Source organism: Leptonotus elevatus, chromosome 15 (genome assembly GCF_054856555.1).
Source record: "Leptonotus elevatus isolate MCC_2025b chromosome 15, RoL_Lele_1.0, whole genome shotgun sequence".
Taxonomy (NCBI): Eukaryota; Metazoa; Chordata; class Actinopteri; order Syngnathiformes; family Syngnathidae; genus Leptonotus; species Leptonotus elevatus.
The window spans coordinates 11,698,139-11,711,145 of record NC_141253.1 but is presented as its reverse complement, the minus strand read 5'-3'; the positions used below and the strand labels follow the sequence as shown (position 1 = coordinate 11,711,145).

The 13,007-nt window shown below is 38.4% G+C and overlaps 1 protein-coding gene across 3 annotated transcripts in view; it reads right to left on the bottom strand.

The window, feature by feature from the left end:
- Window positions 1–11,656: 11,656 nt before the first annotated feature.
- ctif (CBP80/20-dependent translation initiation factor) overlaps window positions 11,657–13,007 on the bottom strand; it is a 46,568-nt gene continuing 45,217 nt past the window's right edge. For all 3 annotated transcript variants that reach the window (XM_086097242.1, XM_086097240.1, XM_086097241.1), the window contains one exon: window positions 11,657–11,976. In XM_086097242.1, the coding sequence (XP_085953368.1) occupies window positions 11,758–11,976 (219 nt within the window). In that variant the 3' untranslated portion in view covers window positions 11,657–11,757. The remainder of the gene's footprint in view (window positions 11,977–13,007) is intronic.

Below are 13,007 nucleotides of genomic sequence, written 5' to 3'. Positions count from 1 at the left end.
GCAGCGGCGACATGGAAATAGCACAAGTCAGCCGAGCCGACGCTCGCGATAAGGACGTCACGTGTGTGCCCACTAGACGGCAACGTGTCGCATTCATGATTCTGAAGCGTGACCGAGTTGAAAGGAAGCGACAATCAAGACAATTAAGAGAATGAAATTGCCATTTGTATGATGAAAGTCTTAATTTACCCCCAAAATTGTAATTTTGTAAATACGAAAACAATTATTTTACAAGAATGAAGAATTTTTAGGAAAAATTATTGAAAAAAACCCCCTCAATTTTTTGTTAAAATTTTAAATATCACCATGGTCCCAAAATCGTATTTATATGTTTTTGTTGTTTGAAAAACAAAAAACAAAACCCGTTTTTTATGCTAGGGCATACAGAAGGCTTTGATGCAGCCTCTGACCTGAAAAGGTCGCTTAAAGCAATTGTAGTTATTACAAAAATCGGATAGCAGGTGGCAGCAGAGTATAAGAGATCAGCCATGTTGCATCAAGCTTTTTTTCCCCAGTGTTTACATTAGGTTTGTGAATAATGATGAAACTTAGCTATATTCGAATGCTAATTGCTGCAAAATGGAAACAGATACAGTAGAAATAAAAGAAGAGACTCTCTTTTGGTAGGTTCCATGTTTTTATAGCAATATAATACAAAAGTCTGAGGGCTTTGTAAAGTCAGTCAAAATCCAGTAAAACAGCTGGGAGCAAAGGGGGTTGGCTTCAGTGAAAATGGCTGGGAGTGAATGAGTTAATATCGAAAAAAGTTTTTTTTTATTTCTATGAAAAAAAATCATGACATTACCAAAAAATAAAACAAATCAAGTCAAATTTGATTTCAAAACAAGTCTGCTTAAGTTGCAATTTTACATAGTGTTTTTTTGTGTGTGTTAATATTAATAAAACAATATTAATATCAATAAAACTCATCATTTTACAAGACTATAGATTGAGGTTTTGGGACAAAAAAAGATGACATTTTTTGAAAAAAAGACAATTTTATGAGAAGAAAGTGACATTTTTGTATTATGTAATTTTTAAATTATTAAGAACTTAATCAGAAAGAATTATTATTTTTTTTTATATCATGAAGTAATTTCAATGTCAATAAGTCTCAATTCTGCCCGGAAAAACACTCAATAGTCAATAAAATGGCAAGAATCAGGGAGAGAAATGTCACCATTTTACAAGCTGCATCACTTCTTCTGAAATGGAGGACTCAACATCACCCAACGACGACAAACTCATTTCAGGCCTGAAGAGCCAAATGAACGACTTTCGTGTCTGACGTTGGTTGCACTGCAGCACTTGAAAAGCCCCCCCCCCCCCCATGCAGCGCACGGGGCGGGAGCGAGTGCTTGGCTCCATTTAATGCTTGATTTACTGACTCAGGAGTTCCTGCGCCCCAAAAGGGCCGCTGAGACACTTCATTCAGGAAGCGTAAAGGTCGTGATATCATTTCCTGCGCTGCCAGTCCAGGAAGCGGCGACACAGCTTTCCAGTTTCCGCTCGGGTTGACATCAGCTTCGAAAAGTTTCCCCCTTTTGAAAAAATGCTCTTTTTGAAAAATGTGTGAGCGCTCTTTGCATCACTGCCTCAATGATTTTTGAAAACAGTTTTCGACCGGGGTGTCCAGACTTTTCCCTCCAGAGCTGCATGCAGAAAATGGATGCATGTAAGGGCTACTTTAAAAACAGTGGTTCCCGTTTCCTATGCACATTCATCGAACCCTTCTGTCAACCATACATGTCCTTCACTTCCTGCTCATAGCTACCGAACAGCATTTACTGTTTCATGAGAAAGTCATCATCTAACTGTCTTGATTGCCGGCTGCTGTGTTGCAGCAATATCCCGCTTTGCAGACCTTCGGCAAAACAAGTGGATGTTCCAGGACAATGATTTGGAAGTAACAAGCGCCGCTGAGATGGAGAGGTCCAGAGGTCGAGCTGGAAGCGGCTGGGAGCCCACAGTTATTGATTTCTCTCCGAGATGAGTGTTCCCGCAGCCGAACATCTGGGGAGAAGCTTCTTCGGCTTTTTAACTCGACTCTCTCTTCCGCAATGCGCGGCCTCGGTGACCTCCGCACAGGCAAACCGAGTTGTTTTTTTTCCTACGCAGTGCACTGAGCTGCATGCCTGACCATCTTCAAAATTGTTTGATCAAAAAGACATAACTACTCCCAGAATGTTTAATTCTGTGAAATTATATATATATATTTTTAATGACCATTAGTATCTATCTCTGACAAAGAACATTATTTAGAACAGACTTTTGGATGCCCGAGTGCTGACTAGAATCCAACAATTCCAGTCTTTGAGCTACAGTAATTAATATTTTAAAACTAGGGGTGTCAAAATGTGTGCGTTAATTTTGAGTTAATTTAAAGTTCCTTTTTTTTTTTAACACCCCTTAATTTGGAAAGCCTGTACTGGAGGACTATAGTATTAAAACTGTAAATTGTATTTTACATTAATCGTGAGTTAACTATAGATGTAATGCAATTAATTACGACACCCCTCCTTAAAACCAATTTGAATCTTGCTACTACAACTTTAATCTTCTAATTTTATGACAATTTTCTCAAACTTTATTTTGAACATACAGAATTCATTCTTGGGAGAAAACTCAGACCCTCGACGACAACATATGAAAGTTTCAGCAGGAAAAGAACTCTGACGGTCCGTGTAACAGAGATGACCTTTGACCCCCAGATTCCACAAGCATCTGAGAATCAGTAAGCATTCAAAATCTATACGGTTCTTGCTTCGACACGGTGGAATAAGCTGGAAGGAAATGCGGTGTGCTGCCTGGATGCATGTGCATACCTCTCTGACCTTTTTATTTTTTTGGCTTAAAATCAATGAAGTTCTGTCAATCCTGAAAATCTGAAAGGAGGTTATTTAAGGAACGCACTCAGCGGAACTGAACTACACATACAGTATCCCTTAAAGCCAATAAGGATTTTACGCTAATGTTTGAAGGCGCTTTTTCCGAAACCTGAGTGATGCCTCGAATCATATCTTGATAGTCTAGCCTTTGATCTCCTTAACCTACACATCATAAATCCCTTAAACGCGATAAGGATCTTGTTCGACATAGCACAATCATCCTGAAAGTTTCAAGAGAAGCGCTCTTTGTGTGCCAACGAACTGTCTAGAATCATTTTACTACCAGTCAACTTCTTTGATCTCACAAATGTAACAAATCATATTCTTAAAACCAATAAAGATCTTGCTTCGACATAATCACTAAAAGTTTGCAAGTGTTTTTTTCTTGGATGCCCAAGCGCCGGCTAGAATCTTCTTTCTACCAGTCAGCGTCTTTGATCTCATTAACTCATTTGCTCCCAAAAACTTATAAATATGTTCTATTTTAAATATTATCCTGCTCCCAAAGACGTATTTGTATGTATTTTGTTTTTTGTGCTAGAGCATACAGAAGGCTTTGATGCAGCCTCTGAACTGAAGAGAATGCTTGAAGCAATGGTAGTTATTACAAAAATGGCCAGCAGGTGGCAGCAGAGTATAAGAGATCAACCAGGGCCATGTTGCAACAAGCTGTTTTTGCCCACAGTTTTAAGTTCTAATGCTAATTGCTGCAAAACGGAAACAGATACAAATATACTTTTTTTCCTGATGAAAGAAGAGACTTTAATCTTCCTTTTGGTAGGTTCCATGTTTTTATATCATGACGTCATCGTTTCCACCCACTAATGGCGGCATCTCCCCAGAGCTTGTCTGCGAGGGGAGACCTTGTTTTTAAGTACTTTCAACTTTTTATCAAGATGTTGCTTCAATAAAAGTGTCAACACTATCACAACTACTGTGCTAAATGACGAATGAACTCCCATCTTGATAAATCTAATTTTCGGGGGGTTGGATATATGGCAATTTAACTCTTTGACTGCCAGACGTTTTCAGAAAAGGGATGCCGCCAGTGCCAGCCGATTTAAGCATTTTGACTGATTTTCAAGGTCCACAGAAAATGTTCTGTTTGGACTATGGAAACACAACACAAACCAAATGAAAGATTGGACTTTCATCTTTCATCAGAAAAAAAGAGTTTGTTTCTACCTTATTCCGTTCTTTAGTAATCAACAATAGAAAATGGTTAGTTTGACCCAATTTCGCCTGTGTTGGACCAAAATACGGAGAAATCAAGCTTTTAGTGAAACGATATTATTTCATGCATTCTAGTGAATTTGACACTTCTTTTTGTCCATGAATGATGCCACAAACACCTAAATAGTGCTTTACTTCTATAAAACACTACCACCAAGAATGAAAAAGTGTTTTTTGATAGCAAAATACATTTATTTACATTCAACAGTGTAACAATTTGACAACAATTTGGCAAACTATTTACAAATGTGTGCAACTGTGGTGCTATTTACAAATATGTGGATGTTTCAACGACAGTTTTTCTTTTTGTAACACTCTCCTGCGTGCAAGGAGACGCAACAGCATTTGCACAAGATTGCCTCTTCGCGTGCGCCACTTTCTTGCCGGCCGTTTTTTTCCGGGGAATAGCAAGTATATACTGCAGTGTGTCATCAAGTCTAATATCAGGATCATGCTACGGTTACGTTACGGTGGTGTTACGTCTCGCTTCCCCGTGTCCTTCAGTTGCTATACCGGGTTGGTAGGAGATGTTCTGATCCATTTTATCCACTCCATTCATGGTGGCATCGTAGTCCAGAAACAGTGTCTTCTCCGTGATCAGACTGTACCCGCTCCTCCGATGAATATGCATTGGACTCGGGGTACTCTTCATTGTCCGATCGAATGTCCGCTTGTGCAGCTCCGCGTTTTCCGGCCTTAGCAGCGCTAGCCGCGCTAGCCGCGCTTTGCCGGTGGGGCTTACTACGTGTTCATAACAGTCACGTTGGCGTAGAGCTTCATCTTCATCATCATCATCAATCTGCATTGGTCGATGCCAACTCTCCATCGCCCGATCGAATGTCCGATTGTGTAGAAGTACCCGGCCGGCTATTGTGCGCGTTTTCCGGCCTTAGCAGCGCTAGCCGCGCTAGCCGCGCTTAGCCGTGAGGCTTACTACGTGTTCATAACAGTCACGCCAAAGCTTCCAACTTTGGCGTAGAGCTCGTTGTCATCATCATCGTTGACATCAATGCGCTTTTTAGTATTGATTGATGCTTTCCGTCTTTGAAAAAAATGCTCAAGCTGAGCTGCTTGTAACCGGTTGCTTGGTCAAGCCATTGTGGCTTGGATCAGCCATTGTCTCCTCAACACTCTAGCTCCGCCTCACGTCTTCTACTGACGCCCACGGTGGGCGGCCCATCCAACCTTGTGCAAAGAGAGTCATCGCTGCCCTCTAGGGGCCAAAACGAGTCTTTGACTAATCAGATCAGCCTGATTCTTTCAGCACAGCTGCCCAAGGCTTTCCTGCACCCGTTTTTGAAAAAAAAAAAAAAAAAACATAGGGGACGTCTTTTAACGTCCTCGGCGCCCTTCCCTAGGTTTATGCTAAACGTTTTATAACGTTTATGGCAGTCAAAGAGTTAAAATCCTTTTTTGGACATTTTATGGCAAATTTCCCCCCTGTATTTTTGTCCATCAATTTGTGTATATTGTATGGTAATTTTCAGTATTTTATAGTTACTTTTTAAAAGTTTTATTTTCTGAATTTTTGGCAATTTTCTGCTTTTGTTTCTTTCTTTCTTTACTATTCCATGTTCTGACATTTTTTGGCAATTTCATGGACATTTTACGGTAAATTTTTGCTTTTCCTCTCCCTTTTATGAACATTTTAGGTCAGTTTTAAAACTTTTTCATCTACCTGTCATCTCTCATTTTTGACTGATATATTTTTTAAAATATTTAAATCCATTTTTTTTAAACCTAAATCATTAATTCGCATGAAGAATATTTCATCTAAATAAAATAAAAATAAGTATGTAAAAAAATATATTAATTTCTACAATTTTTTGTTGTTGATTTTTTTTTTGAGATCCACAGAGAGCCACAGGACAAGTACGAAAGAGCCACATGTGGCTCCAGAGCCAAAGGTTGCAGACCCCTGGCCTAGAATCCCAGGCATGCTTCTGGACTACCCAAGGACAATAAAGTCCAAGGAGGCGGAATTACCACTCACAAGTGTCGTGTGGCTAACGTGCGACGCCGTAACGGCCAGCATGTAAATGAGGCTGGCATTGTTATCGCAAGGACCCACTGTGGTGCCGCGCTTGTCACGCGCTTCTGACGCTAATGACCCTGGAAACAATGTGTGCATCTGCCTTTTTGTCTTCGTAGAACTACACACACACACACACACAATATTTTTTTTCCACCACATCTTTTTGTCCTCTTTTTATTTTCCACAAATTCTGGAGGAAAAAGCAAAACAAACACCGAGTGGAGCCCCCGTTTTAATATTCATGACAATATGCAAACTGGGTTTGGGGTCCACGGGCACAGACAAGGAGGGGGCCACCCTCCCTTTATTTTTTGCATAACAAAAACTTGCATCGGTAACTAAACCACAGTAATCCCACCACTTACACACTTGCCTGCAAGCTAGGTATTACATCTGTTTCACAAGTCTTTTTTCCCCACATTTATAAATGAGCTTCACTTAAATAGAAAGCTAGAAATAAAACAAGACGGAAAAACAAGTTACCATCATCATGACATCATCATCCAAGAGATGATGTTTCTATTACACATGATCTGAATTCTTGATGCAAGACAGAAGAAATAATAATAATACAAAAAAAACATGCCATGTGTAAGCACAAGCATGTACACTGCGTGTTAGGGGTTCAAGGGTACTTGACGTCACATGCTAAGCTAAAGGCTAAATCTAGCTACAAGGCCGATTTATTTGGCTTTTGGGCTACTCGTCGCTCTTCAATTGAATATAAGGCACTAAAAACAACATTAAAAAAGGTCATTTGTCGGTCTTGGTACCGGTACATAACTTTTGTGTCACTTTGTCCTGATTCTGGGTTTAAATAATTCTGAAGGACAATTAGCGATCAGAATGCAAAGGGAGTCCAAATTCAAAGTAATTTTACAACTTCATTTGTGTAATCTTACTTTTTTCCCCTTTAACATTAATATTACAACCATTTGGTAGCTTTGCAATATTTTATTGGAATGGTCCAACTTTTTTCCTGGAGCATTTTGACTGTTATTGAAACATTACGACTTTTTCATGCAATATCACAACTTAATTCTCATAATCTTATGACATTTTTGCTGTAATTTTACAACACAACTCTTATACTACGACTGTTTCGTAGCTTGACAACTTTATTTTTTTAAATCATATACACACATCAAGTATTTTGTAGCTTAGAGATTTTCTTTTCTTGTAATGCTCAAACTTTATCTTCTTGTAGCTTTTTAACTTTTTTTCCCTGTAATAATTTATTATTGATGTAATATTGTGACTGTTTTGTATTATTATACACTGTGAATTTTGTAGATGAAACATCAATTTTGTCACATTACAACGATATTACCTGTCACAATGTTAAAACTTGTGGTACAAAAACTTTCTGTAAAAACTATTTTATTCTTGTAACTTTACGACTTTCAAAGCTTTGTGACTATTCTATATCATTACAACTTAATTAATGTAACTTTCCTTTTACTCTGTAATATCACTACTTTATTGTTGCAATATTACAACTATGTTGTAGCGTTCTGACTTTTCTCCTATTACTGTACAATTTTATTCACATTAGTTTTTTCCTGCAATATCACAACCTTACTCGTGAAATATTACGGCTATTTCGTAGCGCTGCAACTTTCATTGCTTTATTACTATTTCCTAACTTCTTGTAATATTTAGACAATTTCGAAGCTTTATGACTTTTTTCTTTGTAATTTACGATTTCAATTTGAGTAATTTTACAACTTTTTTTCTGAAAAAAACTAAACAAAAGAAAACTTCATGCTTGTCTTTACAACTAAAAGTACAGTTTTTTCCCCGGTAACATTCTGACAAATACATAGCTTGACAACTTTTGTCATCACGTTACTTGCATTCTTGTTTTTTGTTGTTGTTTTTTTTACAGAATGCCGCTTCTCAGTCGTATATATATAAAAACATGTTTAAAGGGGAAGTCAACCCCCCAAAAATTCTTGACAATTATATGTTCTATGTAGCCCCACTAGTCTAAATACGGTATTCTGGTTAATAAAGTGGCAGTGGAATATAAATTAGGCAGCAAAATCCAGCATTTTTTATCAATATCAGAAGGCGGCCATTTTGCCACTTGCTGTTGACTGAAAATTACATGGTTATTTGCTCAGCGCTTAGGTAACAACCAATCACGGCTCATCTTCAGAATTACGGGTGCGCCGTAATTGGCTGTTACCTGAGCAACTATGATGTCATCTTCAGTCGACAGCAAAATGGCCGCCTTCTGATATTGATAAAAACTGCTGGATTTTGCTGCCTAACTCATATTCCACTAATGCAATATTAACCAGAATACCGTATTTAGACTAGTGGGGCTACATAGAATTTTTTATTGCAAATAACATTTTTGGGTTCACTTCCCCTTTAAATGTAGCGGCACCAACATACACAGCATCGCGTTTTGACGTTCAACATATTCATTCTTCTTGCAACCTTAAGACTTCAGTTTCAAATATGTGGTGCTAGTAATGCTAACGTGCAGCCAACGAGCATCGGCGGTCATGGTCTCGACTGTCCCTATTTCACAAAGGTTGGTCGAACACATTCACAAAATCAACAAGCCTGGTAGAAATGTTTTCCCATAACAATTCTTTCGCTAACTTCAATTGTTGTTTTTTAAATACTTGCAAATATACTGAACGCAGATTACAGAGAGCCCATTTACTACATGTGCTACATGACCGATCATAGCGTATGTTAGCTTCACAGATATATATGTAGAGAATTGTTGGCTATGTGGTCTGCAAAATACACAGGTTAATAAATGCCATTATTCTTTAAACACAATAAAAATGATCAAATAGTGTTAATCCTGAACACAGCAAATATTCACAGCAAAGGATGCTGCAAGTAAATGTCAGCTACACTTCATTTGCCATCCCCAGCTTCTTTTCCTAAAAATAAAGTGTTATTTCCTTTTTAGCTCAACAATAGTTTCCTATAACTGCAGGGATGTTTTCTATTCATCGCATTTGTTTGTTTCAAGCAAACCGTCTCACAACAACTCAAACGTGTGCAATAAGGCCTAGTGTACATGTACATGTGTACATGTACATGTTGAAAATGCAGAAAACAAAGATTGAGAAGGTACACTGAGGAGTATTAGCGTCACACTGAAAAGGGAAAAAGAATCATGCGAGAATAGTGGATAGTGGTCTGTTATATTTTTGTGTAACATCACAACTGTGCTTCTCATAATAGAGAATTGCTTTCACATAATATTACAATTTTACTCTTGCAAAATTATAACTTATTTTTTGCCATTTACAACTTTGCGCAACATTTTTGTCATAGTATTACAACTTTGTTCACACCTTGTAATATTATAGCGTACATTGCAGCGAGACATTTTGGTTGTAATAGCGTTTTCCTATTCATGACACAGCAACTCAATATTACAAAGATATTAGCGTAACATTACTCTTTGTGTCATTTTATGTTGTTGCATACTTTATTGTCATGTTTCTTGTAGTATTACGTTTTCTCAGAACATTTTTCTCATATTACAATTCATATATTTTACTATTTTGTCAGTTTATAACTTGTTTCTTCTTGCATAATTTGCACAACCTTCCAACTTAATTTATATTATTGTTTGTTTTAAGGGTGCTATCTGATGCTTTTCCGTTGTTGTCTGTAAACACAACATTTTGAGGAAGCCGAGGATAGCAGCCAACCAGGAACGAGCGTGAAACCAGCCCACCAATCAGGAGGTGGAGTTTGCACAGCCGAATTAGACAAGACACGGGAATCAAAACTTCTCCGTACTTTCAATCCGTCCACCAATCAGGAGCAGGCGTTCGCACAGCGAAAATTTGCATATGAAAATGATCATAGCTTTTCTCCACCGCTTGGCTGGAAGGAAAATGTTGATTGTCCACCCAGAAACGTCCTGGACATGCCAAAACAGATCCTTCGGACTACACCGTTAACATTACAGGTGCATTTTTATAACACTACCAGCTTCATAACTACTTTCTCGTAATCATGCTTTAGCCCATTTTTCCTCTTCATTTTATTATTACATTTGCTATCAATATTACGTCTTTGTTCACTTAACATTGTGACTATCAAATTATTTCGACACCATTTACGATTTTCTTGTAATGGTGCACATTTTCTCTCAGAACATTGCATATTTCTTTCTCCTACGATAACTGTCGTGCAACTTTATTTACGTACAACTTCATTTTTATAAAGTACGTTTATTCTCAAAACTCTATGTCCTTTTTCTTGTATCATCACGTTTGTTTACGTCATTAAAACTTATCTCATAACATTACAAGTTTATTTTGTAATTTCACAACTTGTCTGTCTTGAAACATGACGACTTCATTCGTTTATTAGGACTCGTCTGTCAAGGTTGCATTTGGATTTTGAACAATAAAACTTTGTCAAAACACGACGGCGTTTTCCATTTGCATAACATTCCAGAGTTTTTCTTGTATCATGTATTTATTATTTATTCGCATACCATTGAGACTGTGATAAAATAAAAATAAAAATCCTCAGAATAGTTTATGTTGTTGATTTACAACTTGTTTTTCCTATTACGACTTGGTTTTCCTATTATAACTTTTATTGTCGTAATCATTTGTCTTCATTCATGTAACATAGCAACTTCCACAGAACTTTATGACCGCATTCTCAAAACACCACCATTATGAAATTTTTTCCACGGAACATAACATTTATTTTGTAGCTTTACAACTGGATTCTCTTATTACAAATCCATTCTCCTATGATAACTCTTTTGTCGTAATCTTACGTCTTTATTCACGTAACATTTCAACTTTCTTGCAATGTATTTGCACAACATGACAATTATATGATTGCAAGTTTATTCTCGTAATGTTAGCATTTATTTATTTTCGGTGTGGCACTAATACTCCTTGTAAGAATAAGATTAAAATCAAACGGTTATAATAAATATATAATTTTAAAAAACAGTAATCATGAATGTGGATGTGCACGGCTTGGGAGACAAAAACAAAAGGTTTAACAGCACTGTGCGTGTTTTTCTAATGCTCCTCTAATGCCGACGACCCCCCTCGTTTCCTCTTTTCTACTGGGGAGCCGTGCATGTGTGTGCAAGTGTCGATTGTGTGTGTGTCTCACAAGGGCTCATGCCGCCATCTGCCACCCTACTCGAGCAAGCCTGATCCTTATCCCGAGCCCAGCCTGGCCCAGCAGGCCCGCTGTCTCATCCCTACAAAAAAAGGCTTCCTGCTAAGGGAGGGAGACAAAGGGTGGGTGGGGGTTGGGAGGTTATGGGGGTTGCTGTAGGCGTGCAGGAGTCCCGCGGCGAGACCTCCTGACCCGGGGGTCCCTGCGGAGGGGAGGGCAGACGGCGCAGACAGACAGCACCGTGTCTGCGCCCTGCCTCCATTTTCTGTCTTTTATCAGCCACGAGGGCTGGAGGAAGGAATGAAAGGAGGGGGCAGATGACAATGAAGACAAAGACCCCCCCCCCCCCCCCCCAACATCTCTCTATTCCCAATGGACAAGCTGCTGCCGTCCTACACTGCCCCTAGCGGCCCAAAAACCATCATCTGTAGCAAGAGTCTGGGGAAAAAAATGGCATGTCTAGGCCGTGGTGAGTTTATGGATGGTGCGGTTGTAGTAGTGCGTGGTGACAGCTTCCAAAGGGCTCCAGTGGTGTGCGTGTAGCTCTACTACCTCCATTAAGAGCGAGCGGGTCAGGGGTGACTCGGCCGGGCTCAGCATCTTGTCGCGCACGGACGCAAGCAGCTCTGTCATCATCTCGGGCAGCTGCTCCTCCAAGAGGCGCCCGGCGCTCTGCAGCTGTAGGAGGAGCAAGAGAAAGTCTTGCACCTTTTAATCTGCGTCACATTCCGTCTTTTCCATTTCAATGAACACAGTAGTGGCAGATTATTTCTTCTCTCTCAATCAATCATATAACAGGAGCAGAATAGTTATAAAACAATTTGTTAAAATAATCGCCTAAATTATTTATTTTTGTTTTTCAGGAATCACAAAAAATTTAACCTTATGCATCACGAGGAGATGGTTTAAACAAAATGTTTTTTTTTAAATGACGGCCAATTATTTTAAGAGGGTGACGATTTGGAGAGAGATTAAGGCATACTATTGTCACGCAGGTACCTATCAAACATGCCCAACAAATTTCTAACTTCCTTTCATGTACAACACAAGATCAGGACTGCTTTTATGACTCGATTGTGCTTCTGAACAGGCGCCATGCTGTTTGTTATGTAAAGAAAAAAATGGCTAAAGACCCATCTTTTCAACATAAAAATTGTTATTAGATGAAGAATTTATAGGAATGCAGATAAATTAGTTGTCACTACACAGTCTGTGGCATATAAGTGGGAGGCTTTCAGAGCCTTTATTATGACACATTATTAGTTTCACAAGTTCAAAGCCAAAGAAACGTCACGAGGAGAGATTATAACTGAGGGAGAAAAAAAAAGTAAAATCTTTTTTTTTACGAGGGAAATAACCCAGAAAAGTAAACCGAGTTTGAACTGTGCATGAAGAGTAAAAAAAAAAGAAAAAAGAAGATCTGCATCTTGACAGGTGACAAATTTTGAAAGTGTTTACCTTTTCTCAACAGTGCACTGATTACTCTGCTACAGAAGCAAGTTAAACCAGCCAATTAGTTTAAAAATCTACAAGTTTCTTTATTTCTGATCTCCAAATTTTGAATCAGCGTTTGACAATAAAAAAAAAAAAGATTTTTTTTTAGTTACATATTAACAATGATCAAAACAGGTTTACGACAAACAAACAGAGCTTTCGTAACACAAGAAAGCTATGAAATATACATTATTACAAATAGATGCCAAGAACGT